Source organism: Kogia breviceps, chromosome 3 (assembly GCF_026419965.1).
Source record: "Kogia breviceps isolate mKogBre1 chromosome 3, mKogBre1 haplotype 1, whole genome shotgun sequence".
NCBI lineage: Eukaryota > Metazoa > Chordata > Mammalia > Artiodactyla > Physeteridae > Kogia > Kogia breviceps.
The window spans coordinates 99,346,694-99,373,493 of NC_081312.1; the positions used below are offsets into that span (position 1 = coordinate 99,346,694).

A 26,800-nucleotide genomic window follows, 5' to 3' on the forward strand; every position below is an offset into this window, starting at 1 on the left:
AGAGCCCTTCCTGCTGTCCAGTATTGGGATTCTCAAGAGACTGTGTTTAGGAATGTGTGTCTTGCCTCCACCCCATCCCTATTAAAAATGTCACAGAGAAAAGCTTCCCAAAGGCATTATTTCTTTTTAATTTTTAACCTAGAGGGTGATGGTATTGTGTTGTCTTTGTTTGGACCGGGTGGGAGAGTTGGTTGGGCAACTTGGGAAAAGTAGAAAGAACTCGGAGCGAACAAAAAGTGATCCGGAAAGTCAGATAATCTCAGATAGCACAGGAGTCACCTGAGGATGCTAGTCAAATGTAGACTCCGATTCATGAAGCCTGCAGTGGGCCCCAGGGTTTCTAACGAGCTCTCAGATGATGCCTATGCTTCTGGTCCATGGGCCACACTTTGGGTAGCAGTGGGGCTAGAGAAGGTCAAATAGTGCTTATTATTCTTGATTTTAAAAAACAAAAATCAAAACAGAGGAGTGAAAAATATAGTTTGGAAGGATTCCTATCCAAAAAGCTAAAATTTAAAAAATGTTTAGTGTTCTAGAGGAAAGTTCCAGTGAAAGAGGGAGAGAGAATTAATATAACTAAATTTAATGAATGAATTAGTGATTATCAAGGTGTACACTCAGACGCTCGCTCTAAGATGACTCCATCAAAGGCCTACTTCCCTAGGAAAGCTTCTGCCTGAAACAGGCAACATTACTAATCTTCCAGATTCCAAAGCCACGGACCTCCAAGTCTTCCTTACTTCACGTTCAACAGACCATCCTTCATCACTGTGCCCTGGCCCTCTGTTCTAATTCCATCTCTCTAGTCCAGGCCACCATCCCTCTGTGCCCAATTTTAATGTAGTTGTCTGTGTGCTTCTCAATCTCTAGTCTCTTCCATCTCTAATCCACTGCCTGTGTCTGCCAAGGGTCTTCCGACAACAGCGTTTCAGTGTGCCCTTCCCCCACTCAAGAGCCTTGGGATTCGAGCCCTTGTGCTTTGGTAACCAGCTTTTCTTCTCATCTCCTGCCCCCTCACCCACCAACCCACCCACCCATCCAGTCTTCTCAACCATCCCTGGAGAGATCACCCAGTGACATCAAAAAAGCCCACGTAACCCCCAAAGTTTAACTCACACAGCTTTTTAAGCACTTTCTTGAACATTCTGGAAATACAAGGCCTGAATATCCCACGCACGTATTTAAATGCTCCACAAAAACATTTTGAGAAATGAACATCACATCTTAACAACATGTCAGCAACTTGCACATGAGAACACAATAAACATAGTCACCCTGAATTTCTGAGTCTACCCTTCTTGTGTTTCCCGGCTGTCATTCCTTTTAATGTTTCACCACTGTTTCCTGTCCCTAAACTAGTTGCTTCTGTGAGTACCCTTTTACAAAGGCTTATAGGTGCCATCTTGTGGAGAAAAATGCAAACAGGCAGGTCTAGAGATAGGCTGTGAGTCAAGGAAATGACAAGGACAAGCCTGAGCCTCCCTCTTTGCTGGTCCCTGGATTCACCCACCGTCCCCCAAGGGCCTTTTGATTGGACCCGTGGATCCCGGCTGTCTGCACCCAGGAGGCCATGTAAATTGGGCCGGTGTGCAAGCAGCCTCCATCCTAGAGCACAGTTCATCCGCCCAACTCGCTATTGCCTTTTTGCTAGTAATCTGGCTTCCAGAACTTTGCCCTGTAGAGTGTAGACAAGTATCTCTCTGCTCCTTTCTGCAAGAAACTTCCTAATCCTGACCCTTGGCTGCCCAAACCACAACTCCTCACAGACCCATCCCTCCTGAGGCCCTACAGAGTGAAGATACAATCTGACCAAATACTTTAAACAGAATTCTCTTTAAACAGAGAATTTACCAGTCAGCCTTACATTTTAAAAGTAAAGTGGAAGTCCAGAGGTTTCTACTATTCTGTATAAAAATATGGACACCTTACTTTTATAATAGAGCAGTTGTCATTGTTGTAATTCATTCACGCCCACCCCACCCCCCGCCATTTCAGTCCATCAGGGAAGAAGATCATGAAAGCCAAGCACTGAAATTTTAGAGTTTGGAATACCCCTACTCTCCAGGGAAAGTCGACCCTAGTGGGAGGAGGGGTAGTAATTCTCTCATTGCATATCAAATGTTTCCCTCTCAGGACTACTTCCCTCAGATTTGTAAACACTCATGTAGTTGATTCTCACCCAATTTTATCCTAGGAGAGCACCAACATTTTCTTCCAGTGGAGTCACTTGGTAAGGTGCTAGTCTCGAATGAAATAAGATGAGGTACTGAAAAGGGACAGCCATAAGCTCGATTAAAACCAGATTGCCAGCTTCACAATGACCTTCTTTAAGGAAGCCAAAATACTTTTTATCGCATGGACCATTTCTTCCCTCCAAATGAATGACATTGTCAGTTTGTTTCCCGTTGATTCCTGGTTCCAATTTAATTTTGTCTACATGAAGCAAATTCCTCTGACTTTAGACATGGCAGGATTCTTCACATCAGGGCTGTATCTTTTATTTTTTCCCCAGAAACAATTTAGCACCAGAAGAGACTTAGAGATGATCCAGTTCAAGAAGCAAGTTGGTTCCTATAATTTTGATCTCTTGATTCCTCAACCAGCTGCTACTTCATTCAACACTTACTATGCACCTACTGTATGCCAGGCACTGTGCTCTTTCCAGTACATAACCCTGCTCATATTGAAGTTCAGCCAAAAGACAAGATTCAAGAGCTCTAGAAGGCTACTGGCTAGCCTGATAACAGTGGGGGAGTGTTTTTTAAAACTGGATAATTAAATATTCTGTGCTCATTAGCTTCTGACACTTACAGATGACTGTTTTTGCACTTCTAGGAAATTGCCATCGTTTTAAACCTTTTTTTTCCAGGGGATCTATGCTCCTAGGTGTTCCGTGAGCTGTGGAATAAGCTAGAGCAGTGCTTCTCCACCGGGGATGGTTTTGTTCCCAAAGGGACATTTGGCAATGTCTGGAGACATTTCTGTTTGTCATACTGAGGGGGAGGGTTGCTACTGGCATCCAGTGGGTAGAGAAGCCAGGGGTGCTGCTAACCGTCCTACAATGCAGAAGACAATCCCCACAACCAAGAACTATCTAGGCCAAATTGGCACTAGAGCCGCAGTTGAGAGACCGTGGCCGCGAGGAAGAAGAGCCAGCAGGAAGGTGAGACGCAGGCTTCCAAACCCTTCCAGCCCCTCTTCAACCAGGACAGTTCTGCTTTTCTCATTTTACGTATTGGAGTTCTCTCTGTTTCTGCGTGAGGTTTTGTTTGAAAAGTATGTGTTTTCTGCTTAAGGAAAAGAAGAAAACGACTGAGGTAGAAGGTAACTCTTTGCCTTCCGTATTATAGTTGAGACACATTGGAACGAATCAAGTGGCCAGCAGGATGAGGACCAGTCAGGGGCAGACTGGAGCCTTCAACCTGAGCCTCAGCCTTGTCTGTGCAGGGCTCTGCATGCCTCCCTCTGAACATATACATGCCATATTGAAAGATGGCGTCGTGTCTGCCTTTTGATTTAAACCAGGGGTTGGCTTTTTTTTTTTTTTTTTTTCTGTAAATCACTAAATCATAAGTATTTTAGGCTTTGTGAGCCATACTATCTCTTTTGCAACTACTCAACTCTGCTGTTATAACACAAAAGCAGCTCTGGACAGTAAGTAAACTGTAAGTAATGGGCATGTTTGTGTTCCAATAAATCTTTATTTATAAAAACAGGTGATGGGCCAGATATGGCCTGTGGGCGACAGTTTGCTGACCCCTGATTTAGACCATAAGTAGGAACTGTGTTGGTTTTACCTTCGTGTCTCCCCTGCCTAACACCGTATTGGCACATAGTACAGGCTCCTCAGGAAACATTTACCAAACTATATTGAGGGTCAATCGTGCTGGCACAAATGCTAGAAGATTTTCATGAGAAAAACAACTGGAAAAAGATCCCTCCAGTGTCTCCCAGAGGGTTTCTGTATATTGTTTAACTATTTCCCTATGTTGGACATTTAGGATGTTTCCATTTTTTCAGTAATAATAATACTATGATGAGCTCCTTCATAGAGAAATTGTTGGCCTCATTTCTTATAATTTCCTTAGTGTAAATTCCTAGAAGGATTACTGGGTCAAACAGTGTATATTGCTAAATAGCTTTCCAGGAAGGTGGTATTGATCTACATTCCTGACCGTAATAAGAGGGAGATATTTATCATAGGCAAAAGATTTCTTTCAACAGGGTGTCATGAATAAAAGTTTTGGCATCCGTATGTATTTCCACGAATTAGCTCACCGTAAATGTAAGTAAATTGGTGTTAGCGACTAATCATTTTAATAATAACATTCTCCCACCCTGCTGGGAAAGCATGGTTATTAAGGCACATTGTTTTACCTGTCGGTGTCATCTAGCCAACCAGTTGAGTTTACCCTATCTGATGTGTTTACTGAGCACACACAGAAACATCTGCTTCCCATCAGGGAATCAGAAGCTCCACTATCTGCACGCCTGGCACCAGCCTACCCTGCCATGACGTACAGAGGCCCCCTCCCTGTGAAATTCACCACCAGATATGTCATCCAGCTTGCTCATTTCCCACAGGAAATTTCATTTAGGTTAATTCTGGCATACAATTGGAGGCAATTGAGCAATTTCTCCCGTGATGGCTTACAACATATAAAATTTTCCTACAACATGTTGCAAAAATCACTGGAAGAGTATAAGGATATATGATAGTTGTCCAATTGCCTTTGTAACATCAAGAAATATCTCTTTTGAACGACAGTACATGGTGAGCAAAAAAAAAAAAAGAGAGAGAGAGAGAGAGATGAAATATAGATCAGGGGCCAGGGACCAGACGTTTGTTCTATCCTTTTTCACTCAATGCTATTGAAGCAGTAAGGGTGCAAAGGAGCCATGTAAGCTGTCTTACCTTTATGGAGAATTTGGCCTTTTCTTAGCCCTTCACACTTTTCTGAATTTCTCCAAATGAAGAAGAGAATATCTGCAACTGAGAAGTAATAGAAAGTGCTATAGAAATAAGAGTGAGTCTGAACACTTATATAAGGATGGGATTTACTTTAAAATGGATGGATTCCAGATGAAACCAAGTCTACGAAAACAATGATAAACCCAGAGTTGCCTGAGAAGCCACCCTATCCAGCATCCTGCTAAATGCCTTCCGTGTTTACCTCATCTGATCCTCCCAATAGTGCTATGAGGTACCACCCCAGCCATAGATCAACTGAGGCTCAGAATGGCTGATCAACAGGTCCAATGATGCAGCACTCCTAAGTGGCAGAGCCAGCACGAGACCCAGGTCCAGCAGTGTCACCTTAAGTGCGCACTTTGGTGGTGCCTCTTAAAGAGTTTAGAGACACAGACCAGCACTAGTAAGTCAATCCCATCAGAGACCAATTGACCAGACTTCTGATATGCAAACCAGAATTCAGGTCAGATTCATTTCTGAGCACTGTCCCCTGAAAGATCTGCATGGTGGTAGAAATGTTTTCAGCACCAAGCCCAGAGAGAAGCAAGCCACCCAGCATCACACATAAATCAGGGACTGAGCCAGGACTATGCTCCAGGTTTCCTGATTCCCAGTGCAACGTTCTTTCCCTCATGCCGAACTGCTTTTCCTGCTAAATGATGTCAGCTCCACTTATCAACTTATACCTCCATGTTTTAGAGGAGAATACCAGCTGCTTTAAAGAAAGCAACAAAGCACATGAATCTATATATGTGATAAAATTGTGTAGACCTATACACCAAGAAAAAGTGCAGGTGAAAAATGGCAAAATCCAAATAAGGTTTATCCTTGAGTTAATATGTTATACTGATGTCCATGATATGCATGGTTTTGACTATATGCTGTGCTAATGGTGAGATCCTGTCATTGGAGGAGCCTGGGTGATGGGTCACTGAAATGCTCCGTACTGTTTTTGTAACTTCTTGTGAGTCTGAAACTATCTCAAAATTAAAAGTTAGAACAGTAAGAAAGTTATGTGACAGTAATGTGATGGGAAGATGAGCTAAAATATTTATTCACTTACTGTGTGTATAATGGTAAAACAGTCAACGTGAGAGAGATACAAAATGTGCTTGGTGCTTCTTAATATTGGAAGAGGAGAATGCCAGAGTCACTTCTGGACCAAGCTCTCACAGTCACTATAGTAACGGTGTCTTGAACTTGCTCCTCTGCACCTAGGTCACAGCCACCATCCACTCCTTCGACAAAGCTAGAACCCTCAGTGTGACCTCTGATCCTTTGGAGGGGGACAGTTTTTACATAATGGTTATAAGCATGGGATTTGAGTTCAAATCCATCCCCACCTCTTATTAGCAGCATAGCCTTGGGCCAGTTACCAATCTCTCTCTTAAGTCTTAGTTTCCTAGTTTTTCAGCAATAGCACAGATTGCTTTTAAGATTAAATGAGGGCTTCCCTGGTGGTGCAGTGGTTGAGAGTCCGCCTGCCAATGCAGGGGACACGGGTTCGTGCCCCGGTCCAGGAGGATCCCACATGCCGCGGAGCGGCTGGGCCCGTGAGCCATGGCCTCTGAGCCTGCGCGTCCGGAGCCTGTGCTCCGCAATGGGAGAGGCCACAACAGTGAGAGGCCCGCGTACCGCAAAAAAAAAAAAAAAAAAAAAGATTAAATGAGAAAACTACATATTCAGAGGACCTGGAATATGACAAAGACTGTAAATGTTAGGTTTGATGATGCTGAGGGGGAGGAGGAGGAGGACAATGATTTGAGTTCCCTTCTACCTCACAAAGGCCTGTCCATTTTGCTTCCTAAGCATCTTTCAAATCCTCTTCATGCCATCATCATTCCCCTAGTTCAGACTGGGATCTTGCCACATTCTCCAGACTTATGCACCCCATTGTTAATTATCAGCTTTCTAAAAGAGAATTGATCTGGCCCAGCATGACATAGAAAATGCAGGGACTCCTCGTTGCCTAATAGCCTGTGATTTTCTGCATGTGTGTCTAATCGCCCCAGTTAGATTCAAATTTCCATAGTCAGGACCCATGTCAGAGTCAGCCTGGGATTTCCCAGATTTCGCCCAGTGCAGTCACTCAACAGCATTAGTGATAAAATGTGTGTTTACATGTTTAGATCTTGCCATGGTTGATCCTTCTTGTGCTTCAGATTCTAGCCCAAAGGTCACTTCCTTAGCCATGCCCTGCCTGGACTCCAAGTCCAAATTTTCCCTCATTACATCATCTGATCTTCATAATAGCCCCATGCAAGAGAAGGGACAGTTGTGAGATATGTAATTTACCTATGCCCTCAGTGCTAAAAATAAAGGTCTTGAAAGCACGTCATCTGCCCAGTTCGCATTATGGGGTTGTCCCTCCTGCTTTGCAAACTGCCTGTGGGACATTTAGCAACTCCATAGCAACGGAGCCTCTTGGAGACCCTGGCTAGGCACTAGAACACTAGAAGGGTGCTCTGTTAGCCTTTTGTCACCCCTCAAGGAAGGTTCACACACTCCTTGTTCTGACTTCTCTCTTAAGGAGTGAATCCTGGGTGCTCAGAGTCCAGAGATGGGCTTTGAGGAGGCAGGATGTTACCTTCAGTTCTTGGCATCACTTGTGCAGCCACATGCATCATTGAAGCCAACCTCCAGGCTCTTAGACATCTACCAGGAAAAACTGCTGCAGCCCTCCCTCCCCATGTCTAGATTCATCCTGAGTGGCAGTGTGGTGCCGGAAATCTGGTGTGGGATCCACTGGGATGTGCAGAGCATTTTAATATAGTGTCTATTTCCAAGATAAAATGGTGTTTTGTCTGTGCGTGTGGGTGTCTGAAGCAATCCACGGCTGTGGAACTTCCCTGTGATCATCCCATTCTAACTGGGCTGCGGGCTGAGGATTCATGCAAAGTCAGTCCCTGTCTCCGGAGGCTCTTGTTCCTTCCTGAAATATCCCATACACCCCACTGACAAAAGAAAGACTCACTGGACTGCCTGCTCTCCCCTCTCTAAGATCCACTCCTCACTACAGCTAAAGTTATCACCTGAAAAACAAATCTGAGGATGGCCCCCACCTTCTTCAGTGGTGGTTGATATGATAGAATAAAATTCCGATTCTTCACCCTGGCAAACAAGATCCTTAACGGATTCAGCTAAATTCTCCAGCCTCCTTTCATCCTTAGCAGCAAAGCTACACTTCAACCATGTCTGTCTATGAGCATGCTTTCCTACTTCCTCAGTGTTCTTTCCTACTTCTGTGCCTTGGTACACATTGTTGCCTTTACCTGGAGTGCCCCAAGGGAATGAGGAGCTCCATCTGGGTTAAGTTGAGGCCAGGGGCAGCAAGAATGGATCCTGCAGCGGGGAAGGGAAGAAGTTAAGATTTTGCTAGACAGGGCAGGGTGTGAGCGCTGCTAGCTTTCCTGTTCACCTTCCCCTTCAGTGAGAATCAGAGGCATCTCCATTCAGTTAGAATCTTTCTTTAGTAACATGGGATCTACTTTCCCAGACTTCTGCTGATGGTGGCCTTTTTGTTTGTTTGTTTCAAAGCAAAGGAGAATCTGGAGCAGCAGTGTGAGCTAGAAACCGTGCACAGAAAGCGTTTTCCTTATTTTTCTGCTAAAACGTACACAGGGCAAGGGCAAGAAATATTTGGGGGAGGAGAAATTCACAGCAAACATGGCACTTTGAAAGGCTAAGTGGATGTGGAGGAACATATTGAGATGATGTTCTGTTATTGTCAGAAATAATGTTTTCCAGAGAAGCTATTTGTCAAGAGACCAGTTATTATTGATGGACTAATGTGCACTCACGAATATGGAAATAATAATGCAGACGTACAGTGCCTGCAGAAGGATGTCAGTCAAACATGAAGTCGGAGGGGAAAGAATGAACACCTTTTGATCTGACTCTGCCTGTAGGATTTGGCCTGTAGGACCCACGTGAACAGACCCAGGATTGTTTAACAAAATCAAAAGTGGACTTCGAATGGTTTGCTGAGCACTTTGCCCCTGAGGTAGGGTCTGACGATTGCTCTTAGAATTCCAGAACCAATACAAACCTCTGATTCAGCAGACATGTGTCTCAAGCTGTAAAATACCAGTCTGATTTCAAGTATCATTTCCTGTCCCCGTAACCCAGTGAAATAATCCTGTCATCCCAATATTTCATTGTCCAAACTATAATCAACTCACTTCTATCTGCCAACAGAAGTGTGACAGAATCTTCTCTGTTCAGACCACATGTCCCAACTTTAAATTCAGGATACACGAATGTGAGTCCTATGGACTCAGCTGCAGACGTGGAAAAGGATTCCGTGAAGAACATTCCATTCGGTCCTAAGGTTAAATTGCCTAAGAAACACGTAATAGGGAGGGGGAAGATAAAGCAAAAAGATCTTGGGATGAATAATGAGAAGATTCACTGGGGGAGGAAAGGCAGGAAGGTCAGAGTTCCTTTAAACTCTGATGTATCCCGTTATTTAGATGCATATCATCCAGTTTGCTGATGTTTCTGGTCCTTGCTTCCCTATACCCTTCTGCCTTGGGGAAAATGCTCTAGACGAGCCAAGCAAAAGTCCCGACTGCTCAGCTTTTCAGAGTCACAGTGACCAGTGGGGACCCAGATCTCAACCAATTTGATTTAATTTCCTAAGAAACAGGGCCGTAGAACACTCCTGTTGTGGGGTACTTGGCTAAGTGTTTGTATTGTCTGTTATTTAGGGCAGAAGACTTGAGGACAAACCCCAGTTTTAGGTCCCAAAAAACTTCCAACAGGGGGATGGATTTTCAGGACAACTTCACTGTCCAACCTGTTTAATAAATGTCCAGTCCCCACACCCTCCTTATGTATTTTCTCTGTGTTATTTTTCTCCTGATTACCAAGTGTGCTTGTTTTACTTACTTGTTTACTGATGTGGCTTCCACCTCACCCCTAGAACGTACATGTCACACATAACCTAGGAAAGAAGTTCCTTGCCCAGAGTAGGTGCTCAGTGGAAATCTGTTGAGCAAAGGGAAGAATGAACTTGCTTATCTATAGGATCTGGATGGCGGCAGGAGGAAGTTCAGGTCGAGACCCACCAACGGATCTTCAGTCGTCCCCTCTCCCCTTCTTCCCTGGGATGCTCCTGACATATGCTACAAGAGTCTCTTGTTTTCCACCTCTTTGCAGAGCATTGGCTGTGATGACTACCTAGGCTCCGACAAAGTCGTGGACAAATGCGGGGTGTGCGGAGGCGATAACACAGGCTGTCAGGTTGTGTCGGGTGTGTTTAAGCATGCCCTCACCAGCCTGGGCTACCACCGAGTTGTTGAGATTCCTCAAGGAGCCACAAAAATCAACATCACCGAGATGTACAAGAGCAACAACTATTTGGGTAAGCTTGATCTTTTTCCAGAGGAAAACAGCTGTCCCAACAAGATGATTTATTCCTTCCAGGACTGTGACATAGCAGTGTCCAGAGGTCCTTGGATCTGTAGAAGGTGCCACTGGGGAGTGCCAAAGCGCTACGTGGCCTCCCCTTGAAATGATATGGAGAAAGTAAAAAAGTCCTTCTTGCGAGGAAATGTTTAATATCTACACATTTAAACCAGCCTTTGTTCCTTCCAAGAGAAACAAGGCTATGAAATCAGGAATGGCCTAAGTTGTTTCTCTGAAGTGGGGGGGGGGGGGGGGCTCTTTGAAATGCCAAGAGATCTGCAAGTCTTTTTCTGTTGGAATTTCAGGGGAACAGGGGCAGTTGATGTTCCTGTCCGGACTGTCACTCTGCGGGGGTCTAAAGCAAAAGCCATTTTTCTCTTCCTTCTGCTTCATCAGCCTGAGGCAACAGTGTGTGTGTGTGTGTGTGTGTGTGTGTGTGTGTCTTTGGAACAGCTGCAGAACCCGTCAGCGATCATTTTGGGCTATATCATCAATACTGGGAGACCATTTTTAACCCATTTTCCCACAAAAGGAGATCTTTGTTGATTCTTCCTTCTCTGTTTCTGGCTGATTTTATGCAAAGCAAATCAGGTCCTGCAAGTTACTTTTTAGCAATTCTAATTCATCTAAACATGGACAAATCAGTTAACAAAATAGTATAAGGAAAGCAATTTCTTAAAAACATTTAATGAACAGCAATATACATTTTTATTTTTTTGATTATTTATTTAACAGAAATTTAAATAGCACAGACTCTATGCTAGGCACTATTCTTGGTGCTTTACAGGTATTAAATCATTGAACCCTCTCAACAACCCTAGGAGATGGGAGCTATTCCCCTCCCCATTTCATACATAAGGAGACAGGCACAGGGCGATTATGTAACTCGACAAGGTCACACAGCAAGGAAGAGGTGGATCTGGGATTCAAAGCCAGGCAGTCTATCTCCAGGCGTGGTAGTCTACCAAGAGATAACACCCATGAGCAGTTCTGGTACACGATTGGCCATGCAGCAGTCAATGGCCGTAGCAACTGAGAGATCATTAGTTTTATAAATTCGAGTACCAGGATCACCCCAGAAGATAACTCAAGAACTCTAGATTCTGCAGCTCTTCCATCTTTGTCTGGGCAAATGCATCCAAAATTAGCTTCACTTGGTTTTATTGGTGGGAAGAGGAAGGGATGGCAGATGGGACTCTGAAACAAACCCAATTAAGGTGGAAAGCTATTACATTTGCTCTGGCAAACCCAGGAGCCACCAAAGTGGCAATAAGGCTAGTTTCCCCCTGAGTTGTTTGTGTGTTATTTTTATTTGCAGGAAAAAAAAAATGGTCTTTTTGCTTCCTTTCTTTTGTACTATTAAAAGAGCAAATCTTCATAAACATCCTGTTCCTAGAATGGAAAATGTTCTTTGAGGGATTGCTTTAACTGTAATTGTGTTCAAATGCCCCAGCAAACAATGCCACTTTTTGTGAGCTTTGTGTAGTTTTTAGTAATTTCCCTGGCTCGAATTAGTTCTATTCAGTAAGTGGCTTTTCAGCTGTGCCTTCCGAAGGTAAAATAGATAACCTGGGTGATGACACACCAGATGTCTGAGTGGAAACTGCTCTCAGAGCCTCAGTGTTTTCATCTAGAATATGGGAATGAGAATCTGGACCTTATAAGTATTCATGAGAATCCATAGGATAACAGATATTCGGGACCCCACCGAGCCCCTGGCACTTATTAGCAGTTGACAAATGTTCAATCTCTTTCTTTTGTCTCAGAGAGCTTGTCAGTATGTCAAAGCTTCATGGAATACAAATCCCCTAATTCCCTGAAATTCCCTAAAAAGATGAAGAGGAGGTAGAGGAGGATGGAAGTACCCAGAATCAATGGAAGGATGATTCAGAAAATCATGTTCAACTTCTTATGCCCAGTGACCAGTGGGGTGCATGAGAAATCCAGAGTCCATGGCAGTATGACGTGATGCCATGTGGCCAGAGTGGGGAGAGTAGAGATAGAACAGGCGAGAGTGAAACGAGTTTCCAGAGGTGATGAACAGGGCTTCCTGTTTAGGGCACTTAAGCATCACTTGGGATGTAGCATCACTCAGAAGCCTCTTTTTGTTTTCCTTCTTTCCTTCTATTACGAAGATTTAATTCGCCTACCATAAAGTTCATTCTTTTAAAGCGCACAGTGGATGGGATGGTCTTTTTCTCATCACAGGTGTTCTCTTCCCCTATTCCACTTAATCCTATGAAATTTCCTGTTCTGGGAAGCCTATATATGTTCAAAGTTAAACTGCATGCAATTGTTTGAGATTATGTGTAAGCTATTAGAGCACAGGTCTATCGAGCTATTTTTGAACTTTCCAATGACTGTATTTCACATTATACATTTTCAAACATTGAAACATTTTTCTTTCTTTTCTTTTTTTCTTGAAACATTTTTCAAAGAGGTATGTAGTAGGGTTCTCCACAATCTTCCAGGTCTTGATAAAAGTTTTGGTTTTCTTACCTTGTGATTTCCGGCTATGTAAACTGTATTTTGTACAAAAATTTGACTTGATGCACAAAACTGATTTGGCCATCTGCGTACATTTGTTCTGCAGAATACACAATGTAGAGGAAATGAATAGTTCAAATGTGTATCATTTCTTTCAAAAAATGCACACCTTTAACAAGTTTTTTCAGTTGCCCTATGGTTTTCCTGAATGGCCTGTGGGTTATTAGTAATAAAAATCAAACTTGCCTTGTGAAATACTTGGAATTGTTAAAATGACTGACTCTCCAAACTGGATAGAGATTGAAAGTAGATTTCTGTGAAAACAGAAGGACTTGTATTATTAGTGCTGGAGAAGGTGGTTTAATCACCTCATTTTTAAAGGTTTTTTTTAAAACCCACAATATTTAAATGACTTATTCTAGGCTATTTGCTTAGTTAATAATAGTAGTCGTGCTACATGTGTAGTACTTTAGTCTCCAACTGTTTTTACATGCGTGGTCTTCTGACTTTTAAAACTGGACATTCTTTACTTTGCTTGCTTCAGAAAAGATCTGCAGTTATTTACTAAAGATGCAATTATTGAGTTAGTATGTGAAAATTGAAATTTAAAAATCAAAAACTTTGGAAAAATATCTGTTCAGGCCCTTTGCCCATTTTTAATTGGGTTGTTTGGTTTTTCTGATATTGAGTTGTATGAGCTATTTATATATTTTGGATATTAACCCCTCATTGGTCATATCATTTGCAAATATTTTCTCCCATTCAATAGGTTGTCATTTTGTTTTGTTGATGGTTTCCTTTGCTGTGCAAAAGTTTTTAAGTTTAATTAGGTCCCATTTGTTTATTTTTGCTTTTGTTTCCTTTGCCTTAGGAGACAGATTCAAAAAAATATTGCTACAATTTGTGCCAAAGAGTGTTCTGCCTATGTTTTCTTCTAGGAGTTTTATGGTTTCTGGTCCTACATTTAGGTCTTTAATTCAGTTTGACTCTACTTTTGTATATGGTGAGAAAATGTTCTAGTTTCATTCTTTTACATAGCTGTCCAGTTTTTCCAGCACCATTTATTGAAGAGACTATCTTTTTCCCACTGTATATTCTTGTCCCCTTTGTCATAGATTAATTGATCATAAGTGTATGGGTTTATTTCTCTGCTCTCTTTTCTGTTCCATTGATCTATGTGTCTGTTCTTGTGCCAGTACCATACTGTTTTGATGATTGTAGTTTTATAGTATAATCTGAAGTCAAAGAGTGTGATGCCTCCAGCTTTTTTTTTTCTTCTCAAGATTGGTTTGGCTATTCATGGTCTTTTGTGATTCTACATAAATTTTAGGAGTATTTGTTCTAGTTCTGTGAAAAATGTCATGGAGAAGACATAGAGATGGCCATAGAGATGACATTACTAATCATCAGAGAAATGCAAATCAAAACCACAATGAGTTATCACCTCACACCTGTCAAAATTGTTATCATCAAAAAGACCACAAATAACAAATTTTGCAAGGATATGAAGAAAAGGGAACCCTCCTACACTGTTGGTAGGAATGTAAATTGATGCAGCCACTGTGGAAAACAGTATGGAGATTCCTCAAAAAACTAAAAATAGAGCTACCATATGATCCAGCAATCCCACTCCTGGGTATATATCAGAAGAAGAGGAAAACACTAATACTAAAAGTTATATGCACCCTAATGTTCACAACAGCGTTACTTACAGTAGTCAAGATATGGAAGCAACCTAAATGTCCATCAACAGATGAATGGATAAAGAACATGTGGTATAAAAAAATGGGATATTACTCAATCATTAAAAAAAAGAATAAAATCTTGCAATTTGCAACAACATGGAATGGGAGGGTATTATGCTTAGTGAAATAAGTCAGACAGAGAAAGACAAAGACTGTATGTTATCACTTATATGTGGAACCTAAAAAATGAAACAAATATATGTGGAATCTAGAAAAATGGTTCAGACGAACCTATTTGCAGGGCAGGAATAGAAACACAGACATAGAGAACGGACATGTGGGCACGGGGGTGATGGGGAGGGCGGGATGAAATGGGAGATTAGGTTTGACATAAATACACTACCATATGTAAAATAGATAGCTAGTGGGAATCTGCTGTAGCACAGGGAGTCAGCCCAGTGCTCTGTGATGACCTAGATGGGTGGGATGGTGGGGGAGCGAGGTCCAAGAGGCAGGGGATATATGTATACATTTAGCTGATTCACTTTATTGTACAGCAGAAACTAACACAACATTGTAAAGCAATTATATGCCAATTTAAATAAATGAATGAATGAATGTAACAAAACAGAAACAGACTTACAGATACAGAGAACAAACTAGTGGTTACCAGTGGGGAGAGGGAAGGGGGAGGAGCAAGATAGGGGTGTGGTATCGAGATACAAACTACTCTGTATAAAATAAAAAAGCAACAAGGATATATTGTACAGCACAGGAAATGTAGCCAATAATTTATAATAACTTTAAATGGAGTATAATCTATAAAAATATTGAATCAGTATGTTGAACATGTGAAACATATAATATTGTAAATCAACTATATTTCAATTTTAAAAAATCAAAAACTTCACAGAAGAAGTAGGCATATATACCAAAAGCCTTGGCTAATATGTAAATGGCGATGGAGCATTTGACCTGACTCTTGAGTTTATGGCTTTCTTTGGTTTGGCCATCAAGAACTGGACCTGCTGGACTCAGATTCTGAGAGCCTGAGTTCTGGCTCTGGTCCTACCATAACTCACAAGGGGTTCTGGCCCATGTGTAGATGGGAAGACAGGCCAGCTCAGCACCTCGTGATGCTTACTATTTATCTGAGCAAAGCTGAAGAAATCACAACGCTTAATGATGCACAGATTTCAGGAGATAGGATGTTTATCTGTCTCATTTTAGGTTGGAAACCAATGAAGTTCTGCAGAAATGAGCTCCACTTTTCAGTGTTTAGTTGAATTTTTCACATGCTCCAAAATATAGACTAGCTGGGAGATTATAGATTCCCAGATCTTTTTTTTTTCATGGAAAGTACTTTAGAACCAGTTTATCTATTGTAAACTATGTAGTCTCCTTTTCCACTTGAGTTATTCTGAACCCTGCTCTTTGGAAATAAAAAGTTAAATCTAATTTTATTAAAATGATTGACATTTTATATTACTTGCCTCTTCCTTAATAAGATGTTGTGAAATTATTTTAGCTGAAATATCAAAGTTTGGCATAGTTCAGCCAGCTCAATTTACTAATGTCATTATGTAACAGTTAAGAAATCAGACATAAAAGCATACCAAGTAAAAATTGATTCTACAGGACATGTTCTACCTGCCAACATGTTTACACTGTCATAGAGCTTTAGACTTAGAAGGGATTTTTTTGTTTTTGAAGATTTATAAACTTTAAAAAATAAACTGGCAGACTTCCCTAGCAGCGCAATGGTTAAGAATCCGCCTGCCAATGCAGGGGACATGGGTTCAAGCCCTGGTCCAGGAAGATCTCACGTGCTGTGGAGCAACTGAACCCATGCACTGCAATTACTGAGCCTACGCTCTAGAGCCCAAGAGCCACAACTACTGACCCCGCGTGCTACAACTACTGAAGCCCGCATGCTTACAGCCCGTGCTCCACAACAGGAGAAGCCATCACAATGAGAAGCCTGCACACCGCAACGAAGAGTAGCCCCTGCTCACTACAACTAGAGAAAGCCCACGTGCAGCAACAAAGACCCAACACAGCCAAAAATAAATAAATAAATAAAATTTTTTTTAAAATTAAAATAGGGTTTCCCTGGTGGCGCAGTGGTTGAGAGTCTGCCTGCCGATGTGGGGGACGAGGGTTCGTGCCCCGGCCCGGGAAGATCCCACACGCCGTGGAGCGGCTGGGCCCGTGAGCCATGGCCGCTGAGCCTGTGCGTCCAGAACCTGTGCTCCGCAAAGGGAGAGGCCACAACAGTGAGAGGCCCGCGTACCGCAAAAAAAAAAAAAAAAAAAAAAAAATTAAAATAAACTGGCAATACCTTTACTTTTAAGCACGTTTTCTTAAAAGTTTTAAACAATGAAAGTAGTGGTCAGCATTTTAAAAATCAAGTATCATGGATCATCTGTAACTTGCAAGCCTTTATTTAATTTGTTAGTTGAGCAACTTTCTATGTGGGAAAGACTAGAGTATTTAAATAATATGATGGGGCTTCCCTGGTGGCGCAGTGGTTGAGAATCCGCCTGCCGATGCAGGGGACACGGGTTCGTGCCCCGGTCCGGGAAGATCCCACATGCCGCGGAGCGGCTGGGCCCGTGAGCCATGGCCGCTGAGCCTGCGCGTCCGGATCCTGCGCTCCGCAACGGAAGAGGCCACAACAGTGAGAGACCCGCGTACCACAAAAAAATAAAATAAATAATATGATACCTCACATTTGTATACTGATTAATTCCAAAGATTTAGTCACATGCATTGTAAAAAATTTGAACAATACAGATGATATGGAGCAAAAAGATGAAATTCTTTTTCCATGCCAACCTCACACTTGATCCACCAGTTTCAAGTGTAAAGATGGAGATAAAGGACCACTCTTAACAGTTCAGTGTATACCCTCCAGTTCTTTGTGGAAATACACATACATATTTTCTAACATTCATGTTAGAATGTCTGCAATGTGCTCCTTTATTTTAATGTTATATCATGATAACTTTTCATAGCGATGCATATAATAAACAAATTCATTATTTTTGAGTAAAGAATATTCCATACAACAGATGTAACCTAATTTATTTAAGCATTTTCCTACTGAGGAATGTTTAGACTGGCTCCAGTTTTCTAATATTGCAAATAATACTTTCGATTTGTGGTTCAAGATGGCAGACTGCATACATGAGTTTTTCTTTCCTTCCTCCCAAGGTTGCATCAAAATGACACTAAAGGAATAAGAGAAGGAATAACCTACAACCACCAAAAAAACGTGGGGGGGCATCTATTACATGATTTTAACAAATTTCTGGAACAAATTCTCAAGGGTAGGTGGAAGAAAGTTCACTAATAGAGCAAAGGAAATCACAGCCTAGGTAGCAGAGGAGACTGTGATAAAGTGGGGTTGACCTGCATGCAGAGCCCCATGAGCCTGTGAGTCTGGGGGACAGCAGGTAAAATGGAAAGTGGGAGGGGAGAATGGAGCTGAAAAACAGGGAAACAGTGAAAAAACTTGTATGTGAGCAGGCAGACCCCACACACACGTTCAGAATGCTGGCGCTGACTTCCTCATTCAAAAGGGCGTGGGTGGGAGGATTAGTGCTCCAAGATCTCAGTATTCATTCTGGAATTGGAAAAAGGAGCTGCTGAGTGACTGGTACCCCATCTCCTAGAACTTGGCCTGTTAATAAGCTCAGCCAATGTGTACAGAGTTCTCAGGCAGCCTTCCCACTGCTTTTGTCTTAAATATCAATGGATGATTGAAAATAACATGAATGGACAACCAAGTATCACTAGACATTTTTTAAAAGCCTGAAAGAGAAAACCCAAGATAAATAACTGAAAAAGATGTCTCTAGAAGAAACAGAGCAAATTCTTGGAGAAGAAAACTTGAAGAATGGTTCTTTAACAAGTAGTGCTTCCATGAATATCCTAATACATGTATCCTTTCATACTTACATAAATATTTCTATAGGATAGACTCTTAGAAGTAGAATTTATAGGTCAAATGGAATGAACACTTAAAATTCTGAAAGATAAAGGAAAATTCCTCTCTACATTTAGTTGTATCCATTTATACCCCCACCAAAAGTTCATGAAAGAACCATTTCTCCACACCTTTACCAACACTAAATATTATGAATGTTCTTAATTTTTAGTATACCTTTTTAATTTACATTTCCCTGACCACTCATTTTTGTTATTTGTACTCCCTTCTATGAATTTGCTATGAATTGTATTTGTAGTTTTCTTGCTCATTTTAAGAACTCATATATGTTATGAATAATAACCATTCTCTTCGTGTATGTTTATTCATCTTTATCTTGTGTTTCAACTCTGCTTATGATATCTATTGCTCTGTGGAGAAAATTTTAGTCTTTTTTTAGTCAAATCTATCAATCATATTTTTATGGCTAGTGGATTTTGTCTTACATAGGAAGACCTGCCCACCTCCAACATTACAAAATTATTCTCTAATATTTTCTCCTATTACTTTTATAATCTCTTTTTGTATTTAAACGTTTAACCCATCTGGAATTAATTTTTGTGTGCAGTGTGAGGTAGCGATCTGTCTTTTTCCTAATAGATAGACAGTATTGTCCCAATACTGCTTATTAAATTTCCCTCACTAATTTGAAATGACACCTCTACCATATATTAAATTTAAATATCTATAGATAGACCTGTGAATTCTCAGTTCAGGTCTATTGATCTATCTGTCTCTTCCGCCTTTAGTACCATTTTTTTTTCATTACTGTAATTTCATATGTTTTAAGTTTTTGTAGGTCAACTCTCTGACTCCTCCCAAACGCTTTGTTTTTTCCTAAATTTTCTTGGGTCTTCTTGTACATTTGTTCTACATACACTTTACAAATCAATTTGTCAAAATCTATAAAACTTCTGGTGAGATTTTAATTGAAAGTGCAATAAACTTACGGACTAATTTGAAGAAGAAGAAATTGTCTTCACAATATTGACTTTTTTGATTCCAGAGCATAGTATATCTCCTTGTTTTATGTTCTTTAATAAAATGTCTTTACCTAGACTTTGCTTATGTTTTATTAGGTTTATGCTATAGTTTTTCCTAATATGGGATAAGATTTTTATTCCATTATATTTCCAATTACTCATGCTAATGCATATTAAATCGGTTTATTTATTTATTTTGTACCTGTACACCTGGCTAGACTCTTTTAACAATTCTAATAGAATTGTTTTTCAGTTATTTAATATGGATTTTCTAGGTGGAAAATCGTGATATCTATAGATGATATTAATGTTATCTTCCCTTGAAGTATTCTACCTCCTATTTCTTTCATATGTTGTTGCACTTAGAGACTCAGACCTCTAAAAATTTTTGGAATAACCATACTTATAGTGGACTTCTTTATCATGTTTCTGACAATGGGAATGCTTCTAATAGATGTTTGCTGAAGATTCTGATAGATACCTCTTATCAAAGTAAGGAATTTTCTTTACATAGCTAACTTTTAAGAATTTTTATTGTAATTTGCCCTTGTTTTTGTTTTTGCTCCAGTGACTGATTATCCTTAGTTGTCTATTTACTTTTATAAAGTTAATGAATATTTGCTTATTATAGGTATATTAAGTGGTTTCCTTCAGTTACTGCAGTAGACTGAATGCCCACATCCTTCCCAGATTCATTTGTTGAAACCTCCAAGGTGGTGGTATTGGGAGGTGAGGCCTTTGGGAGATGATTAGGTCATGAGGGCAAAACCTTCATGAATGGGATTAGTGCCCTTATAAAAGAGGCCCCAGAGAGATCCCTGACCCCCTTTCTGCCATGTGAGGTTACAGGGAAAAGAGTCATCTAGGAAGTAGACTCTCATCAGTCAGTGAACCTACCAACGCCTTTATCTTATACTTCCCAGCCCCCAAAACTGTGAGAAATAAATTTCTATTGTTTACAAGCCACCCAGTCTATGATATATTGCTCTAGTGACCCAAACAGACTAAGACACTTACCTTTCCTTAAAATGGAACAAACCTCAGTATGCTGTCAGTCTGCTGTCTGAGAGGTTTCCTCTGAGTGTGTATGGGCAAGTGGCAACACGGAGTAGATACAAAACCACTACCTCCTAGAGGTATGCAAGGATTCAGCAGGATAATAAACATAAAGCTTCTAGCATGGCAAGGGCTTAATTCATAGTTTCCCTTTCTTATCTCAAGGTTCCAATATTTATCAATGACTGCTTAACAAAACTCTACTTTTCCTTGTAATGGCTAAATAGAAAACAGCCTTCTCTTCCACCCATTGCCAGAAGCCTCTAGGATTATGCTGGCTCAAGTGTAAAAATTTGTACCTTTCTTCTTAGACATCAAAAGCCTACCTGATTTAACTTAATTGCTCTAGTTATGTGTGCTTCTGCCCCACCACCCAACAACTGTCTCTCTAGGAGTATTTCCTTCTTCCCAGCAGAACAAAGAAAGAAATGCAAGTGAACACGTGTGTTCAGCATCTCCCCTGTGATGACCTCATTCTAATCAGAAAATGGTTTCCTTTAAACCCACAGACATAGAAAACAAATTTATGGTTACCAAAGGGGAACGGTGGGGGGGAGGGATAAAGTAGGAGTTTGGGATTAACGGATACACACTACTGTATCTAAAATAGATAAACAACAAGGACTTATTGTTTAGCACAAGGAACTCTACTCAATATTCTGTGATAACCTATAAGGGAAAAGAATCTGAAAAGGAATAGATATATACCTGAATCATTGTGCTGTACACCTGAAACTAACACGACATTGTAAATCAACTATACTCCAATAAAAAGAAAAGAAAATGGCTTCTTTGTGGTATAAGCTTATAATCACTTATTTACTCCTTCTACCTCCACCTCAGACTGCATCCAGTGCTTCGAGTGACATTTCTCTGCTCTTGTTCCTATGTCATCTCCACTTCTTGATTTGTCTTCCATTCAGTCCAGCATTGCCCATTGAAATTGCCCTTTGCAAAGCTACCATTTCTGACTGGGATGCTTTTGGACAAGTTTGTTAATGTTTCTGAGATTCCGTTTCCTCATAGGTAAAAGAGAGAAACAGTTCTAATTTCATAGAGCCTTTGACTTCAAATGAGATGTATGTAAAATACCCAGCATCTTAGAGGTACTCGGTAACTGTTAGTTCCTTAATCTTCCTGGGTTACTGGTTCTCACCCTGGCTGCACAATGGAATCACAGGAGGTATAATATTTGAGGTCTATTTGAAATATGCCCATGCCTTCTCCCACCTGCAGTTTTAATAGATCTGGGGCACGGTTTGGGTATCAGGATTTTTTAAGCTCCTAGGTGATTCCAGTGTCCTTTCAGGGTAAAAGACCATTTCCTTATACAGTGGGTCTCAACTGGGGACTATTTTGCCCCCCACCCTGATACCCATACATGTGGCAATATCTGGAGACATGTTTGATTGTTACAACTTGGGTAAGGTTGGGGGTTGCTACTGACATCTGGTGAGTAGAGGCCAGGGCTGGTGCTAAGCATCCTACAATGCACAGGACAGCCCCACAGCAAAGAATTATCCAGCCCTAAGTGTCATTAGTGCTGAGATGAGAAACCCTGGCCAATGCAACCACTAAGATCTCTTTTGGTGCTAAGGTTTCATGGGTCACTTATTTCAGAGTGGTGTCTTAATGATCATGATAAATGTCTAAGGTGCTATTGGAATGACTGTTCTATCTACCATTAAGTTTGCGTTTGTCAGCTCACTCTGAATTCTTAGTTCCCAAATCCAAGCCCTCTCCTTCATTTTACCTTCAGTCTTTCACTCGGTCTGTTGGTTGTGGGGCCCTGGGTTACAGCCCCGTCAACAGAAGTTCCAGCTTAGAACACCTTCCTACACCTTACAACACCTGCCTTTCTGGAATCTGTAGTCCTTGCTTGCTTTCTTAATACATGGCAGAAGAATAAAAGACAGATAGATAAAAGGAAAAGCAAAGAGAGGTTTTTCCTTTGGACTCCCATAGGACTTTGATCATATCTCCAGTTTGGCACTCACCATATTTTATTTTATTGTAATTAATCTATTGTAATTTGTCTGTGTTCTCCCTGTGTACTCCTTGAAGACAAACAGTCCAGACTTAGACCCTCCTTCCCTCAAGTACCCTCCAAGTTCCAGCAACTGGGATGAGTAGTGGGGATACAGAAATCAAGGCAGGCCTTGGCTCTCCTGAAGCCATTTTGGGGGTCTATGCTCAGGCATCCTTAGCCCACCTTGATCACGAGACCTCACTTATGGTACTGGGGTCGTGTGTTACTCGTAGACTGTAGGAATCCTGGGTCTGCCTGCTTCGTGTAATGCAGCACTCTCACAGTGGTGGTGGGCTGGTAGTGTCCTATCAGCATCTGCATTTAGAGCTGAGGATACTGAGCTCAGCCTGGTTGAGAGACTCGCCGAGGGGAACAGTTCGTGAGTGGTGGAGTCAGATCTCAAATCCAGGCTCAGTCCTTGTTCATGACCTACGTATACGCCCGTGGCCATTGGCAGGAAAAACGTATCTGGGGCGTGGAGGAGGACCTGTGCCTTCTCTGCCTCCTCCCTACCGCCATGGGAAGAAAAATATGTTCTAATTCCTCACAGCCTTTTGTCCCCTCCACACTGTTCCATCCCTACCCCCACTATTACTTCAAACTTGCTGACAGTCATTTGGCCTACCCTCATGTTGAAAATCCCTGGGCCAGCTTGCCAGAGTTATGTCTTAGCCACTAGACTTTCACCATCTGCCTCAACAGCGGTCTTCTGAAGCTAGCATCTAAAAGAATGTTCAGCTCTTAAAAAGTGTGGAGCATTTTGGAGAAATGAAACACCATGTAGTTTTTTTTCTCCTTTTTAAAAAATTGTGGTAAAATATATATAAACATAAAATTTATGGTTTTAACAGTTTTAAGTGTATTCTTCAGTGGCATTAAGTACATTCATGATGTTGTCCAACTACCACCACTTTCGGAACTTTTTTATCATCCCCAAAACTGTACTTAATAAACACTAATTCTCCATTTTCCCCTATTTCAAACCCCTGGTAACCTCTATTCTACTTTATGGCTCTTGAATTTGCCTATTTTAGGTAACTCATACAAGTGGAATCATACAGTATTTGTCCTTTTGTGTCTGGATTATTTCACTTAGCATAATGTTGTCAAGGTTCATCCATGTTGTAGCATGTGTCGGAAATTAATTCCTTTTTACGTATCTACCACATTTTTGTATCCACTCATCTGTTGATTGACATTTGGGTCGTTTCCACCTTTTGTCTATAGTGAATAATGCTGCTGTATAGGTATCTGTTTAGTCCCTGCTTTCATTTCTTTTGGGTATATACCTAGGAGTGGAATTGCTGGGTCATGTGATAATTCTATGTTTAACTTTCTGAGGAATTGCACAACTGTTTTCCACAGTGGCTGCACCATTTTCTATCCCCACTAGCTACGCGTGAGGGTTCCACGTTCTCCACATCCTCACCAACACTTCAAGTGTGTTTTTAAAAGGGTATTTAAGCAGGTGATATGACATAGTCTGCTTTCAAGCATCAGGAAAGGCTGCTGAGATGGGCTTTGTGACCCTTCTTGGTTACCTGTTACAGGTAGTGGCAGCCCCAAGAAACATCTCAGAGTGATATCCTGATTCGCGGCTGGAGGTTCCTCATCAATGCTGGCACACAAGAGAGGGTGATCCTTGAGCATTTGGTTTTTTATTTGGATTCAGTTCTTGCCTTCTCTTCAGCAACAGGCTTTTATGATTCCTGTCTAAAACCAAATCTTGGCCAAAGATCCCGTGCCAGAGAGACAGTGGAAAGATGCTGTTATTTGTTTGAGCACTCCTAGACTTAATTTTGCATTACATACTTTCCACCTGGTGTCTGACAGCACTCTTCCCTTTGATTTAGGAAAGCTCTGATGTCCTTGCGTCTGTTTACATGGGCTTTCTTTTTACTTTTACAGTCGCTCTGCCTTGAAGAGCTTTCAGAGATGCTGGAACCAATTCTGCCCCACCTCCTTATGCTCCTTGTGTTTTCACATTTTCTACTTTTTAGTTAGTACCTAGTTGCCTGGAAATGTAAGACTGAGTTTGCCTCTTTGTACTTGGATTTGCCTTTTGTTTTGTGGGGAGGAGTTAAGCTGAGATTTGCCTTTGTTTTTAATTATATCATCTGTCTCAGACATACGCAAAGCACCCACACGTGCTTTTTTGCACCGAATGGGATGCTTTCCTCAAATGCAGGAAACAGCTGTCGAGCAGGCTGGGTCTTAGATTTTTATGGAAGTGGTTTGACAGCCCTGTCCCTTCAGGGAGAATAACATTATCTCCCAGCAGCACCTGCAGACAGCATCTTCAGCAGGGCTGCTAATCGCTCCAGGTCTCCTACCTGGATTAGGGTAATAGCTCAGAACCCATTATCTGTGCATCCAGCATCGATAAAGCTGTCCTCAATCCATCCACTCCCTAACCCACTTGGAAGTGCCTCTAAGCCTTCCCTCTTTGAAGCAGAGTTTGGCTTTTTGCGGTGTGTTAGATCACTGAGCTTCCACATTAGGGAATTAATACAAGTTAAGCCTCAAGAAGAGATCTCTAAGGTTTAAACGACATTTAGTAAATATAGTTGACTTAAGGAAAGAAGCAACAGCTGAGAAAAACCATAACTTCCAGACTTTCTTTCTTTTTTTTTTTTTTTTGGTGGTACGTGGGCCTCTCACTGCTGTGGCCTCTCCCGTTGCGGAGCACAGGCTCCAGACGCACAGGCTCAGTGGCCATGGCTCACGGGCCCAGCCGCTCCGAGGTATGTGGGATCTTCCCGGACCGGGGCACGAACCCGTGTCCCCTGCATCGGCAGGCGGATTCTCAACCACTGCGCCACCAGGGAAGCCCCAGACTTTCTTAACCAGCAGCTGAGGCTGCCCATGCTTTGCCGCTCCATTGTCAGCACTGTCTTCGGAAGGTCCCCTACTTTCTCTCAAGAGAAATGGGAAATCTGCCTTCTAGGATGGTCCCCCTCTACGCTCCAGGAGAAACTGAGCACGCTTTTCCCTTCTTGCATTAAGTAGAGCTCCAGTCAGATTCTGCTCTTTCTTTAATCATTTAATTCTTGCTAATAAATCCCTGAAGGGGTGAGCTTTGAAGATAAAGTTCTTTTCTGCTGCTAGTTGTGGGCTGCCTCTATTAGCTCCCATCCAACTGTTTTAGCTAAGCTTCAACAGCTCTTGAAAGAACTTTCGGCATCTCCTAATTCTATTCGATCCTTTTCCCAAGCCAGACACTATTCCTTGAATCAGAATCATGTACATGTCAGTGTGGGAGAAGTCTACTTCTGTCTGAATTGAGTCGATATCCATGTCCTTAGAAAATATACATAGCCCTACTCTTCCAGCTTCCTTTGTGCCTGAGAGTCATACTAATATTTATTTTGCTTTTCGGGCAAACTTTGTCTCCTTGATCAATATTTGTTTCTTCCTTAATCTAGTAGTTCTATAATCTGATTAAGTAAAACATTGCTCTTCATCTGACTTGATATTCATGCAAAATAATTAAGCATTTTAATGAATATCTATAAAGCACACCCCCTCTGTGCAATGCAATACAGAGATGTGAAGCTGTGGTCCCTGCCCCCGAGGCATTTACAGTCTGTTTGAGAATCCTTTGAAGACTTTGATAAAGAGACCCACTAGAGCATGGACTTGAGGATATGGGGAGGGGGAAGGGTAAGCGGTGACGATGTGAGAGAGTGGCAGGGACATATACACACTACCAAATGTAAATTAGATAGCTAGTGGGAAGCTGCCGCATAGCACAGGGAGTTCACCTCTGTGCTTTGTGACCACCTAGAGGGGTGGGATAGGGAGGGTGGGAGGGAGGGTGACGCAAGAGGGAAGAGATATGGGAACATATGTATATGTATAACTGATTCACTTTGTTGTAAAGGAGAAACTAACACACTATTGTAAAACAGTTATACTCCAATAAAGATGTTAAAAAAATAACTATGTCAGAAAATGAAAGTTGCAAAATTTAACATTCTATTAAAGTAATTGTATATTAAATATATATTTTTTAAAAAAAGAGACCCAGCACTACGGGAGTGCAGAGGATGGAGACATTACTTCTAACAGAATAATCTGAGGAGGAACATGGAGAGACGCTGTTGAAACTGGGCTTTTAGTACAAGGGTTGGCAACCTGTTTTGGGAAAGGGCCATTTAGTAAATATTTTATGCTTTGCAAGACATT

At 41.5% G+C, this 26,800-nt stretch overlaps 1 protein-coding gene across 2 annotated transcripts in view; it reads left to right on the forward strand.

The window, feature by feature from the left end:
- THSD4 (thrombospondin type 1 domain containing 4) overlaps positions 1 to 26,800 on the forward strand; it is a 556,774-nt gene that overhangs the window by 449,011 nt on the left and 80,963 nt on the right. For both annotated transcript variants that reach the window (XM_059055985.2, XM_059055987.2), the window contains one exon: positions 10,133 to 10,337. In XM_059055985.2, the coding sequence (XP_058911968.1) occupies positions 10,133 to 10,337 (205 nt within the window). The remainder of the gene's footprint in view (positions 1 to 10,132; positions 10,338 to 26,800) is intronic.